Raw genomic sequence first — 15,479 nt, 5'->3', positions numbered from 1 at the left:
TAAATATCTAAAAAAAAAAAAACCCCCCAAAAAAAAAAAAAAAAAAAAAAAAACCCTAAATCAAGAGGATATAAACAACTTAAAGATCTGTAACAAGCTATGTGTCTGAAAAAAATTTTCCTAACAAAAGTCCAGGAAGGAAAGAATTCACAGACAAATTCAAGTAGACTTTTAAGTAAGAACTAATACCAATGGTTGTCAAATTATTCTATAAAAGTCTCAGCCAGAGCAGTAAGGCAAGAGAAAGATTTTTTAAAGTTTAAAAACTCATTCAATTTTATGTCTTACAGGGCTTATACTGAGTTCAATATTATATAACTGTATTAGTTCAACAGCGAACCTTAAAATTTTATAGCCACTTTTGAAAGAGATGTATCTTTGCTCTGGAAACTGTTATTGAGTGTGTTAAGGCTGTAATGAAATGCTTCTTCTGGAAAAAGGCATTAAAAAAAAACTCCCTATGGAGTACTAGCAAACTCTTAGAACTAGTAAACACTTTCAGCAATGTAGAAAGGTACAAAACCAACATAGAGAAATCAATAGCTCTGCTACAAATGAAGAGCGTGACAAGAACGTAATCCATTCACAGTATCTTCAAAAGTACCCAGGAATAAACCCAACTAGGTGGGCAAAAGAACGTTACATCGAAAACTTTAAGACACTTCGGAAAGAAACTGACATTCCAGACTCATACATTAGCAGAATTAATAATGTGAAAAGAGCAATATCATCAAAAGTGATTTACAGACGCAATGTGATCCCCATCAATATTCCAAAGACCTTCTTCAGAGAGACATGAAAAATGATTCTAAATTCACACTGAGAAAAGACAGCCTCTTAAACAAGGTGTTAGGAAAACGGGACATCTACATGTAGGTGAATGAAACTAGGTCCATCTCTCTCACCCTGTTAATGATTCAATGACTTTATCTGCTAGACCAGAAACTCAGAAATTACTAGAGGAGAGCATAGGAAAAACATTTCATGATATAGTTACAAGACTTCCAAAAAAGGCCTTCAGTAACTCAAGAAATAATAGCAAAAATCAGCTAATGGAACTGCATGGCATTAATAAATGTATGAACCAATCACCAGAATGAGGAGAGGATGGGAGAAAAATCTTTGCCCACCATATATCAGACAGAGGATTGATATCCAGAATATATAAAGAACTTCAAAAATTAGATATCCAAAACCAAGCCATCCAAATAATAAATGGTCTAATAAACTGAAACAGATGGATACCCAGACCAGAAACAACCAGAAGATGTTGGTGAAGGTTTCAATAACCTTAGCCATCAAGGAAATGGGCAGTGGAATTGTTCAAAGGTTCCATCTCGTTCCAGGCAGTCAGTGACTATCATCGAGAAGACAAGTGACAACAGTTGTTGACAAGGTTGTGAGGAAAGAGCAGCCCTGACCCACTGATGCTGGGAGTGTGAACTGCATGGCCACTGCGGAAATCCCTGATGGATAGCTCCTGTTTCTGACAGTTACATTTGTCAGCGCGCTTACAGTTAGGACCACAGCAATGAACCCAGATCACCAAACCCAGTAAAAGCTCCAGATCACCAAACCCAGCCCCAGAGTCAAGAGGTTGGCCTCTACCTCCACAATCAGCGTTTCGTTGGTTGGCCCCGTGGAGGTTAAGCTCTCAGGCTCCTTATAGGACCGTCTGTAGTTGAAGGCAGAGCCTGAAAATATGTATCGTCCAGGCCAGTCCACAGTCCAGTGTCCATTCAGGTAATATCTCTTGAGGGAATTGCGCACAGAAATGTAGGAGGTAGATATGTTCGTTTCATAGATGCGGATGCTCCTGGCTCCAGAAGGAATGGTCACCATATGGTAATACTCTGGACAGAGAACATGGGGTATGGCATTTAGCTCCATCCAGCTTCTCTATTAACCCAAATGTGAGACTCTGTGTTTGGAACTGGCAGACATGTTGCAGTTCCCCTCTAGACATCTGTAGACATCTTGTTTTCATCGCTGAGTCAAAGGTTTTGTAATTTTTCTCTCTTTATATGGATCATTTTAATTGAAAGACCAGCAACCACTTACAGTTGAAACCAAACCAATGGGCTCCTAAAGGCTGGGAAGTCCCAGTGAAAAGGCTCAGCACCCTAAACACCTGCTGTTCCCTCTCTCTCTCTTTCTTGTCTCTGTCTCTCTCTGTCTCTCTGTCTCTGTCTCTGTCTCTCTCTCTCTCTCTCTCTCCTCCCCTCCGAAGATCTGGCTCAAAATGAACACTGGGATATTGTGCTGCACAGCATCAGTTGTCAACTTGGCACACCTGAGTAGATGGAGCCTCAACTGGGGCACTTCCTCCATTGGACTGGCCTGTGACCATGTCTGTGAGGCATTTTCTTAATTGTTGAGTGATGTGGGAGGGCCCAGCCCACTGTGGGAGATGCCACCCCTGGGCAGGTAGACTTGTGTTGTACAAGAAAGCAGCCTGAGCACAGGCCAGGGGAGCAAGCCAGTGAGCAGCATTCCTCCATGGCCTCCTGCCTCTAGGTTCCTGCCCTGAGTTCCTACCTTGGGCTCCTTAAGTGATGAACTGTGACCCAGGAGATGGAAGCCAAGTAAACCCTTTCCTCCTCAAGTTGGCTTTGATTAGTGTTTAATGACAGCAATTGAAAGCAAACTAACATAGATACTCACGGTTGGTATGGTGGTGTTTGCTGTAGAGGCCCCTGTGCACTGTGCAATCTGAGTTATTCCCTTTGCAGACCCCACAGGAGTCCTCAGCAGCATCTGATCCAAGGACATTGTCACAACCAACCCTCTGGAGGACCCACGAAGGTCACAGGTCATTCATGAAAGACAGGACAATACAGGTGACACCATTACCAATCATGCAAGAAACCGCCTCCCCACTACAGCTGAACAAGTTTCCAACAGAGGGTAGTTAACAAATATTTATTGGATACCCGATATGTGCTCAGTGTGGCTGGTCCTGCTCTGCAGAGGCCTCTCTTGTGAAATTCAGCCAGCCCTCTGAAGCACTGCTCACCTATAGGGCCCTGAGCCTTAACTTAATGCTGTGGGTTGTTGTGTTGAAGGCAGGGTGAATTTCAGACTAATACAGGCATGATAGGATGGCGAGCAGTGTGTTCACACGAGGCTCTGCTGAAAAGAGTCAGTGTTTCTGAGTTGCCTGGTGCAATGGGCAGGAAGCGCCTGGTGACTGAAACTTCCCCAGCAGTGATTCATGAAGGGCGGATCTGGGCAAAGCCATAGAGATTAAGGAGTTCTTTACAGTTTTTATGATTCTGGCTTATTTCATACTTCTTATCAAAGATAATAGGCTTTACATGTAAGAATAAAATCTATTAAGAAACAAAACAATCAGCTGTAAACCCTTGCTTGAAATCCTTGGGGTCAGATGATTTTGTAGGAAGAGAAACTGCATCATGATTATACAAAGCTTATGAGCACCTATGTAGGGCCCGAGACCATGTGTAAACACTAATGTGTCCACAGCAAACATTTATGTGAGTGGAACAGAGAAAACCTACCAACAGGTACATCGGTGCAGGGCATATTTTGACACTAAACAAAATTAAGTCCTCCAAAACCTCTCAGAGCTTTTTGGGCTAGTTGTTCAGCCTTCTGGATTTTGGAGTTACAAATATAGAATTATATTTTAAGTGCTCTTGAAGAGTACTCAGAATGGCGAACTCTTGAACACATCAACCGGTCACTGGAGGAACCCTGAGGATTGTGATGATGTGGGAAGAGATCGCTACGGCATTTCACCTCCTCTCTGTGAATGTGGAAGGGTTCCAGGATGACGCTCAGTGGAGTCTACGTCCACATAGCCTACAGGGAACTAGAACCAGACCCAAGGTCGACTCCACAGAGCCTGTACACTGATAGCTTCTGGTAAAAATCAGGTGTTCACATGTAATGTATGTGGTGCAGCCGCAGCCTGACCCTGTTTGTAATGAACTCTGCCCACCCTCATCTTTGTGAAGGTGGGAAGTCCCCCTCCTGGTGGTGGGCTCTTTCCCCAGCTGTCTGCCACATACCTTTTCCTCATGCTCTGCTGCAGAGGCGATCTGGGCTGCCCATCATGTGGAGATTATTATGACAGTTGAAAAGCAGCCCCCAGACCCTCAGCTTCCCAGCCTCTACTGAATATTATGTGGAACACTGCCCAGGAACATAGTAATTCTGCTGTCCCCAAGCCCAATGTCTTCTCTACATGGTGTGGAGATCAAACCTCTGCTTGCTAGCCTGGCAGTGGCCATACCTGGCGAGCTCCTGGTCCCCTCTTCACTTCCCTCAGCATCCCCCAGAGCCTGCCAACCTTCTGAGCGCCCCAGGGGCCTTTTGGAACCACTTATGCTCTGCTCTCAGCACAGGTCTCCCAAAGCCCTCTTTCAGCCCTAGATATGATGCTCCCTCCTCCTAGGCACCTGCAAGTGCTCCAGACCCTTGTCTAAGAACAAATCAGCTCTCCCTTCTCCTCAGGCTCTGTACACACCTCCATCGCAAAGCAGTCATCAATATGAGCCTCTCTTGCTTTGTCCCCCACTGGGCTGTGACTTGGAGGGAGGGCTCCTATCATATGACGGGTCTTTCTAGCCCCTACAGGACGCCTGGCATAAAGCAGACCGTCTGGAGACATTGGTTGAAGGAATAAGCAATCATTATTACCTCACACATCCCATCTACACAAACATTACGGCTATCCTCCGAGCATGGAGTCCCATCTCTCACTTTATTTGACAAAGAAAAGAAGAAATCAAATCCTTCTGCGATACAGTAGAGTTTGCATAAGTCCTGATCTTAAAAAGAAATACACACACAAACACAAATAAGAGAGATACTTAAGCTCGGTTACTTTTGCTCTGAAATTTAGATAAGATTTTCTTTGGTTGTTTTCCCCCATAAAATAACTCCCGTACAACCACACATTGTAAAAACATTACTGTTTGCCTGACTGGCCTTGAGTTTTTCCTTTATATTTGTTATTTTTGTTATTGACGCTACACTAACTTTTTCTCCAGTGTTCCTTACCCGACTTTTTCTTTATATAGTGGTTGGCACATAGTAGGCGTTCAATAAGCATTTGTTGACTATAACATTCATGACTTACTATATAATTAATGAGTGTTATAGGAATGCACAAAAGATCACTAGCATTTTGTACTATTTAAAATTCTTACAAACGTGATAATGTGTTTGATGAAATACATGTACGTTTTAAGTCAATAAAATGACTTTTAAATGAAAATCCCAGGATAAAACACATTTTATAAGAACAGTGGTGCACAGGACCCCCTTCCTGTGACATTCTGACTCATTCTCTTGACAATCCACTCAAGGCCTTACAGTTTCTATGGCTGATAAAACGTTTTGCTGGAACTCTTTGCTTTTTTTTCTATCTCGATGAAGGACTATGGGGAGCCTAGTTGCCCAGGGAATTCCCATAGGCTTGAGACTCACCCAAAGATACTACCTCTTTACTCAAAGAAATCTTACTGAAGGACTTTAAGAACAAATTTAGTATGACCGTAGCCTGACTAACTGTATCACAGACTAGCGAAGTCATGGGTAGCACACAGACTTGACCTTGACGTCAGAGTCAGTCCTCTTTCTCTCATGCTCTGCAGTCTGGTTTCCTTCTGTTCTAGGACTCTGTTCTCACGGGCTTCAACTGGACAGTCTATGAGGGAGAGCCAAGTGGCAGGTGCCTTGTGTGAGATGGCTCCTGTATTCCCAGCCAGGATCTAAAGCTTCACATTCTGCCACTGTGAGACTGTACAGCGGAATGATGGAAGTCAGCTCTAACGCGACGTCTCTGGTTAGGGAAACCGGGGGTGGGGTGGGGAGGGGGGCTCACTGCCATTTATGTAGACCGTATTCTCAGTTTCAAAGAATGAGATAATTTGACACCTTTCAAATGCCTCCTGAGCCATACCTTTTAGACCACCAAAATCTTGTGACTATCTCTTTTATGTCGTAAGATCAAACTTGACTCCTTTCTCTCCTACTGGTAAGTGAAGTCTTACACATATTACAAATAAACTTACTTCACAGTTACAGCATAAGCCTTTCTGGGTATAGTATACTAAACAATATTTGTAAGTGTGAAGCAGGTGACATGGTTATAGTAACATTGCCATCAACTATCATGATTATTAATTCTTTGTTTCTCTTAGACAGGGTCTCCCTGTAGCCCCCGCTGGCCTGAAGTTTGCTATGTAGATCAGGCTGGCTTCGATCTCACAGAGCTTTTTCTGCATCTGTCTCCATAGTGCTGGGATTAAAGGCTGTGTCACCATGCCCAGAGAGGATTCTTAATTCTTTAATAACCATTGATTCAACATATTTGCATTGTGGATCTCTGGCCATAGAGATCAAGCTGAGGCAGATAAGATGCCACAGCAGTGGGGAAAACCAAATCAAACCAGTCCCCAGAAAGAACTGTGTCGCAGTGACCCCCAGAGTCATGCTGTCTGTCTATCAGAACATCGCAGTGCTAGTCACATAATATTTAAGATGTACAGGCCACAGAGCACAGGATACCACAAGAAGTGGGGCTGGAGACTTACCTTCCACTCGGGTGTATGGCTTCCACTCATAATGCCATCCCCGGAAACGTTTGCTGTTGTATTCTGCACACTGGGCGGTGCGGAAGTCCACGCTGTCCTGGGGACATTTCTGATTGTTGCAAAGCTTCAGTGTACGTGTGGAGCCCTCGCAAAACTTCCCTCCATGAGATGGTCTGGAACACGTTTTGTAATTAGAGATCCACATGTTAGCATCTGTGCAACTCTTTGTGGAAGTAAGATGTTCCAGAGTAATGGAGCTGGTGATACTAATTACACAGAGTGGGCAGTTACGAAGAGTTTCTAATTCCCGAGTGACCTGGTCGTGATTTCCTGTCCTGCTGATGCCCTCATTGGTGGTGCCGGGGGGCAAGGTAGGGTTTGAGATTCAGGTCTGCAGGGGCTTGTTGGCCCCTAGCATCCTCTGGGGATGGATCTCCCACATCTTACGAGGGAGAGCGTGGCTTTTCCAGGACGCCCCTGTTAGAGAGTGCAGAACTGAGGCTGAAAGTCAGTGATGTCTCCCCAGATACCAGCTTCTTTCTGTTGTCAGACTCCTTGTGAGAAGGCCAGGACACTGGGCCATGGACCAATCCAGAACATGACCTGATAGCCCAAGCCTCTGCTTGGCCCTGGAGAATTCCCACAAACACCATGGAGCACTCAAGCGGACAGTGAGGCAGGGCGACTGAGGGCCTCAGGCTTTCTATACAGGAGCAACAAATTCGCATGAAATAAAGTAGCATGGCTTAGTTCTGAAATCAGTGTAGGGGCCCTTCACTTCCCCACCTGAGTGACTGTCTCTTTCAAATCTTGTCCCTCAATTAAGCCAACTATTGAAAAGTGAATATATTTGATGAAAAACAAATACATTTACACTTGAAAGAACTGTACTTGTTCATTTGTGTAATGTTTACCTTCCTAATGAATCAGCTGTTTAAACAGAACCTTAGTATTTCAAGGCATGTAGTGTAAACCCAGGTCCTGAATCTCACTCTTGGCTCTGTTACCTTTTTGCCGGGGTCAGACAAGCATCTTAAGCCATCTGAAGAAAGATAATTGCTTAGGGAGTGGAGAGAGATTCCCTTTCTAGCATACATAAAGCAGAGTTGCTAGGCTCTGGAATGGCTCCTGTGGAAGGAAGCAGGTCACATACCTGGGATTGGTGCAGAGCCGGTCTCTGTGAGACACCCCTCCCCCACAGGTCCTGGAGCAGGAGGACCAGGGGGACCAGTCTGACCAATGGCCATGGGTGGGCTTGGGGCCTTCATCACCGTATTTCACACACTGTCCTCCACGACACCACTAAACATTTTAAAAATAAAATTTAAAACTTTGCATGAGTCCGGGAAAGCAGCTTTGTCCCCTCTGTAACACCAAGTAAGGGGTGTGGGGGGGGGGATTTTGTAAAACAGGTGAATGTTAGAATGCCTGCACTCGAGTAGCATCTACTAAAGACATAGTTAATGTTTCTTTGTCTTTCTAAACCCGGCATCATTTGACAAAATGTGCATAAGGAAGATGATTAGATCAGTCACTCCAGAGCCCCAGCTCCTGGAACCAAGAGGCTCAACTGAAACGTGTCAGACGGACACATGGCCCGATTGTTCAGCTCCCAAGTTGATGACCTCTGACTTCTGACAAAAGGTGCTTTTTCCAGCTTGTGTTCAGAGAGTCGCGGGTGGAAGAGCCCAGCTGGAGGCCTTGGACTCAGCACCTTGTCATTTCTGGTCAGCACCTGTGATTACTCCACAACATCTGGGCTCAGGGCACTAAGCTTGGGTACTGAGCGCAGGTGAGAGGTTGCTCAGCTTTCCATGGAGATGAGGTAACTGCTCTGGAATTCCATCCATCTCCATGAAGACTAGAGATGCTACCAGCTCCTCTTGCTCAAGACAAGTGCTCAAAAATTTCAGTTCATGCTGAAATCTGCTACACCTTCACTTCTGTCACACACACACACACACACACACACACACACACACACCCACAACACTTTCTGACCCTGTTCTGTGTCCTGAGAAAACTACCCCCACCTCACAGTATGGCATTGACCTCAAGGAGCATGGCGATCTAGTCTGTCTATTGAGTGGATGGAAGGCAGGCGCCCTCCCTGGTCACTGTCCGTGTGGAGTAGGCACAGCCTGGCTTGTAGGCAGGAGACATGGCCAACTCTGTTCTTTCTCTAAGATTTGACCCACCTGCTTAGTAGTGAGCTAAAGTGCTACTTCTAAAAGAGGGGCACAACACCATGTCAACTGCCTCTTGGTGCCTAGGGGTAGAACAGCTAACCAACTAGTGACAAGTGTCCAGTGCTGACCACACAAATGGTATTCAATTGCTTCCATTTAATATTAAGCAAGAAAACTGAACTTAAAAAAACAGTTTTGAAAGCCCACTCCTCCAATTCTTTGATTCTTCTCTGTAAGACAAAAAAAATCAGGGCTGGAGAGATGGCTCATCAGTTAAGAGCACTGACTGCTCTTGCAGAGGACCCAGTTAACCACTGTCTGTAAATCCAGTTCCAGGGGACCCTACGCCTTCTTCTGATCTCCCCCCAGGCATTGCAGGACATGGGTGCACTTACACACACGCAGGCAATACACTCAAACACATAAAAAATAAAAACAATGAATAAAATATTTGAAAAAAGAAAGCATTCTCTTCCATCACTCCCTGTGCTTACTCCAGGGTACAGAACAAAGTTCTTCCAGGCGGCTCTATGCATTGAGCACCCGGAAGCTGGGGAGAACAGGACTGCTCTCAGACTCCCCTCCAGACTGAAAGAGAGGATGGAGAGGGAAGTCAGGAGCTGATATGAGCAGCTTTGAGCTTCAGGGATGAGGCCCTGGAGGGAGGAGGGAGACACAGGTGTGTTTCCTGCTCTCCTTGTTCTGTTTTAAAAACCATCTGGTTGTGGCTTTTCTAACGCAGGGCATAGCCAACATGTAAGCAAGAATCACCAAATTGGATAACTTGAAAATATTTCTGGGAAAATGTGCCCTAGTTTGGAGACGCACAAGAGATGGTGAATTCCTGCAGGAAGAGAGGCTGAAGGCAGTGGACCTGTCTCAGAGATTCAGGGAAGCAGCATGGCTTTGCCTGGTGCCTGAGGGTCACCTTGCTGCAGACCACGGCACTCGTCTGTACGCGCTAAGTCCTGGTCCCATTTACAGATTTAACATGGGTGATGACATTATAATAACTTTGAGTCTTGCTCTAAAAATTAACATTTTTAAATGGAAAATCTGAGGTGTGCCTGAAGCCAGAGCTGATGGGGTTTAGGTGTGATCTACTCTGGAATTCACACTTGGTGGATAAGTGATGCAGTTAGACACCCATTTCTCTTTAGGTCCAATTGTATCACTAAAATGTGTGCTATGCAAACAGTGTAGATTGTCACAGGGATTACTTACGTGCTTCTTCAACAATAATCTTTGATATTTTGAATAAATAATTCAATCACAGAGTAAATCAAAGGTTTAAAATAATATTCTTTGGTGTTTTATTTGGACGACAAAATTATCATTCTAGTAATAGATTTACTGTCTTAAATGCCTCTTTCTTTTCCATACCATCATTCTCTCTCTCTCTCTCTCTCTCTCTCTCTCTCTCTCTCTCTCTCGTCATTCTTGGTACTTCACAAAGCACCAATACATCTTCTTGTTAACACAGGAAGGCCTGCATAGCACTAATGCTTGTCCTTTGCTGGTCAGTGGGGTTCAGGGGTTTAATCTTTCTCTTTATTAAATACATTCATTCATTACCTACTGCCTGGCTGCTCTATATACCAATTCTAGATAGACTATTAATTTATGTCCTCAAAAGAGAACAGGTGTCCTCTGTCTGTATATTATCAGTAACAAAGAGTCCCAATGTTTTCACAGGGATGTAGGTGTGCACAGGTGTATGAACAATGCTGTAAGAAGCCAGCGTAGGAGGAGGCAGGGCTCGTGAGTTGGAAGACTGAGGTCTGAGTGGCATTGTCTGCTGCAATCAACACCTTACCATGTCCTGCCCACACAGGGTGCCCTCTGCAGCTGGCATGAATTTAGTCTCACATTTCCTTCCAATCCGATGGCACCACAGGGCTTTACAGATGTCCTAAAGGGAGGACAAACCATTAGTACTGAAAATGGCCTATACATCTGTGATAACATACCAAAGGCTCCAGGAAACAGCAAGTGAAAGGTGACATCTCCTCAGCCAGAGGAGAGCAACTCCTGAAAACCAGAGAGCCTGGACTCTGGCTTTGGATCCTCCAAATTCCACCCATGAAACTTCACCTATTTGCATTTACTGTTGTGAAATTAACAAATCTTATGTTCTAAACTAAAAAGTAAAATATGCTTAATCTAGGCATGAACGACTGCAAAAATGTAATTTAAAAAATCTAAATACCTAGAGTTAAGTGACACCTAAGTTAAGCAGACTACTACTGACTTTCCATTTCTCGAGGCACATCACATTTACATTATTACACTGACAGAAGTAAATAATGATGATTCATTTAACCCACAAAAAATATGAATAGGTCCTGAAGTGAAAAACTCTTCTTGAAAAAATTGTTGGAAACAAATTTTCATGTCCATTTGCAAAGCTTATTTGTTATACTGGAGCCATTTCGAATCTTTTTTCAGGGAATAGATCATCAGAGTATGTTATAGGCAAATCAGCTATTAAGCTGGCTTTGTTACTCCGTCTGGCTCCTTGGTCTGCTATGGCTCTTCTCTATTCCAAATGCCATGCTACAGACAGTAGTGTTAAAAGAACTTCCGTGTGAACCACCTAATGCCGTTTAGAGAAGCAGACTCGGATCCATAATTTATTTCTAGCCTTTCTTATGTTTAAGGTTTCTGTTTTCTAAACTATAACTTCTTTGTTTTTGCCAAGCTTCTGTTACTTTCTGTGAGCTGTGCTTGCAGCTTTGTCTTTTGACAAGCACAGACAGGACAATGGAATACTATACATTTATATTTGAAAATGACAGCCAAAATGTTCATATCAGTCACAAATCTAAGATGTACTGTCTTGCATGTGAGCTTCGTAGAAGTTTTTAAAACAAAAGCACCATCTCCCCCCATTGACAGTGACGTTCACTACTGGACAAGAGCTTTCTCCCAGAAAGGGTGCTTGAGGTTTCCTTTCTGCCAAGCAGTGGCGGTTCACATTATGTATCACGGTCTTATGTATACACACATAGAATCTCTGTAACTTTCATTTAGTTTTGCTCTCTTTTTAGATAGACTTGGAAGAAACTGTATCATCAATTAACATATCAACTAAGTTGTCTAACCTAAGAAGGAGTTAAGTAAAGTGTTATTCATTTCCAAGTTGCCTTTGGAGATTTGATAGGGGATTTTTCCCCCAGATTTACATCTGTGAAACACTTGACATGGTTTATTAGACAGTGAAAGTTAAAATTAAGACTTTTTCCTGCTCTAAGAGAAATGTAATTGGAATCTGGAAACATAAGTTGCTCTGTCTCCTGAATAGGCCTCATGTTGTAATGATGGGGGATGTGTCCCAGTGTCTCTCCAGCTACGAGCGCTTCTAGCTCTCTTCTGACTCATGGTAGTCGCAGTTGGATACCATCTTTTCAGCCTCGCCTTCTCCAGATGGTAAGACTCATGCATACAGAATATTAGAACTCTAAACAAAGATGACTATCATCTGAACCTGAGGTGCCTCAGTTCTCTACTGACCTTGATGGGGTTTGGAGTTTCCCGCTTCTTAACAGCACTTTCATTGTTTTGGTTATCTAGCAGTTCTTTTTGCAAAAATTTCTCTACCATTTTAACTAAAAACCGAAGGTTTGTTTTCTATCAGTGAGCAGACTGTAGAGAAACCGCCTACACCGCTTCACGTAAGGGAGTACAGGTAAGAATTAGCATTTGCATAAAGAATTTGGTCTAAAGTCCTTGAAAATAATCTTAGGGGCTTGTTGAAATCTTACCACTTTGCTAACTTATACCCCTTATTTTATCCTTACAGGTACATTTTACTTACTCATGATGAATTATCATATTTTCAGTAAGTACAGCTTGAGTTATGGTATATGTTATGAGTTATCTTAGTTACTTTAGACACTACTCTTATTTGATTTTTAATTCTTGATTTTAAATACCAAATTAAAAACTGATTTGTTGGTTGTTGCTTTTTTAAAAAACCCAAATAAAATTTTATTATTTATTCTTCTTAAACCTACTTTCCACACTAACTTCTCCACATCTGAAAGTTAATTTTTGTCATTTATTAATTTACTTATAATTAGAGTCAGAGTCTTGTTTCTGAGGCTGGCCTGGAGCGCCTAGGCTCAAACAGTCCTCTTGCTTTAGCTGCCCTAGCCGCTGAGACCACAGGCACTTGTCACTGTACCTGAATCCCCGATTTTTGAATTAATTATTATTAAGACGTTGGCTTATCCATCTACCTATCTACTAACCCTATACCCATTCCTTCATCCATCCATCTGTCCGCCTACCCATCCATCCATCCACCCATCCATCATCCATCCATCCATCAACCATCCATCCACCCACCCATCCATCCATCCATCCATCCATCCATCTATCCATCTGTTTATCCATCCATCCATCCATCCACTCAACCATCCATTCATCCATCCATCCATCTATCCATCTGTTTATCCATCCATCCATCCATCCATCCATCTGTGTGTCCGTCCACTTACCCATCCATCCATCTATCCATCTATCCATCATCCATCCATCCATCCATCCATCTGTCCACCTACCCATCCATCCATCCATCTATCCATCATCCATCCATCCATCCATCTGTCCACCTATCCATCCATCCATCCATCCATCCATCCACCTACCCATCCATCCATCCATCCATCTACCTACCCATCCATCCATCCATCCATCCATCGATCATCCATCCATCCATCCATTTGTCCACCTACCCATCCATCCATCCATCTATCCATCATCCATTCATCCATCCATCCATCCAGGACTCAGACAGGCACAATGCTTACTATCCATGCACCTATTTACAGAATTTCTGAGTACCCAAAGCAGCAGCTGGCAGAAGTGGAATGAGAGCTAGAAACAAGCTCATTGCTGGAGGTTTCATCCTTCTCTATTGAACTGAGGACACAGATATTAATTATGGAGGATGCAGAAGACACAATCAGGATTACCAAATAAAAATGGGTATTGCCGAACAGTAAAAATGGCCATAATTGATGCCCAGTGTCTACGGCTTTCTAAATGAGCAACATCTTATCTGTGATGTTGATAATATCAGTGCCTACTTTGTACAATTTTAAAGTGATTTAATTTCACCCCATGTATAATTTGATTTGTTTCTATTTTATGAATGGTCTTAGGATACCACAGTTGGTATGTTCTGCAGTCATAAAGTGAATAGCATGGAGATCAGAAGAACAGTCTAGAAAAATGCAATATTTAAACTAAAACACCAGGCTTATATCTCTTCTTTCTTAACAAATACAAGAGTATACAAAAAAGAAAGAATTCTGGGCAATCCCAAGCACTTGCGATTTGGGGGCGCCCCACCTGAGTATAGAAGAAACAAGGTGATCATGCTCACAGAGGAGGGCCTGGCCCATTCCCTGCACTTCTGAAGTACTGAGGGCTTTTTGGAAGACTGTGTATGGCTTTTGTCTATTTTATTCTTGATTTCATTATAAACTGGAATGAAAGAAACCTCAAAAGTAGTTACTTTCATTTGATTTATGAGTAGTTTTCTTTGTAGCTAAGTAGAACAAATTCTTAAATCTGGACACTCAGTGTCTGGCAGGAATGCGCATCTCTGTGTTCTGTGAAGGATTTACGCAGGAAATCACTCTGGCAACATCCTTGGGGCCACAGAGACATCACCTTCTGCGAGAAACTGCTCTATAAATACTTTATTTGGGGAATTCAATTGCCCGAAGCCCCCCAGAGACGCTGCTGCTTTCTAATAAATTATGCCTATGTAGGGGGTGGGGTGGGGAATATTGTTTCCTTAATACTATTTGAAAAAAGAATGCAGAGTATTAATTTGCCAACTTAAACTCACCAAAGGTTATTACTAAACTCCCACATGATAAATCAGAAGGAAAGATCTGACCTAACAGAACAAGTCAGCTCTCTCAAATGACAGCAGATACCCATAGCTCTACTTACCACCATCTGCTCGGCCAGTAAAACATGTGTTTCCTGTTACATCTGGCCAGCCCCAGCATATAGGATTTGACATTTGGTAGGTACCCAATAAATGCGGAATACATCACTGTCAGTTACACTAAATAAAATGGTTTTGTGAATCACAGTGCACTGAGCATTTGCCAATAATCACTTGCCTTTTTAAAGTCCAGCATGCAGAGCTTGGCTTTCTCTCCAAATTGCCACTTGCACTGTGTATTCGCGTCATATAACTGTCCCGGCAGCTCTTCTGGGTATTTGTATTCCTTCACTGGCTTTGGCCGGTCAGCAAGGCACACAGCTTGGGCAGTACTAGAGCAGACGGGGAAGCACGGTCAGGGAGACAATGTTACAGAGGGGTGTACAATCCCTTGAGCCTCCTTTTCTCATGGAATTTGATGACAGATTTTTTTAGAAAGAAGTTGACTTTTTTTTCCTCCTGAGGTACAGTATAGTATTTATCTTAATCATATTTAAACACAGAAGCTATATTTTCTGAAATTATTCATAAAATATTTTACTTTTTCCAAAAGACAAATTGCCCTTCATTAGATATCTCAAAGTATCATGGAGAAAAAAAAAAACTGAATAATTACAACCAGATGTTCAATGTGAGAGGCTGCTATCACAGAAATATTTACATACATTTTTGTCAGAAACAGTCAGACCATGAAAGCTGCCATTGTAAAAGTCAAGTCATAGTCAGACTGCCTCAATTACTACATTTTTCCTCCCT

At 43.0% G+C, this 15,479-nt stretch overlaps 1 protein-coding gene across 1 annotated transcript in view; it reads right to left on the bottom strand.

Annotated features, from left to right (window-relative positions):
- The window catches only part of Adamts16 (ADAM metallopeptidase with thrombospondin type 1 motif 16), a 161,503-nt gene that overhangs the window by 71,126 nt on the left and 74,898 nt on the right, over positions 1-15,479 (bottom strand). Inside the window, exons 10-16 of the mRNA XM_008834569.3 lie at positions 14,902-15,055; positions 10,572-10,667; positions 7,720-7,868; positions 6,567-6,739; positions 4,666-4,796; positions 2,665-2,788; positions 1,609-1,853 (exon numbers count right to left, since the gene is read on the bottom strand). Coding sequence (XP_008832791.1) covers positions 1,609-1,853; positions 2,665-2,788; positions 4,666-4,796; positions 6,567-6,739; positions 7,720-7,868; positions 10,572-10,667; positions 14,902-15,055 — 1,072 coding nt within the window. The remainder of the gene's footprint in view (positions 1-1,608; positions 1,854-2,664; positions 2,789-4,665; positions 4,797-6,566; positions 6,740-7,719; positions 7,869-10,571; positions 10,668-14,901; positions 15,056-15,479) is intronic.

The sequence above is a fragment of the Nannospalax galili genome, unplaced genomic scaffold (genome assembly GCF_000622305.1).
Source record: "Nannospalax galili isolate Female #2095 unplaced genomic scaffold, S.galili_v1.0 scaffold197, whole genome shotgun sequence".
NCBI lineage: Eukaryota > Metazoa > Chordata > Mammalia > Rodentia > Spalacidae > Nannospalax > Nannospalax galili.
This window is presented reverse-complemented; position numbering and strand designations above follow the sequence as displayed.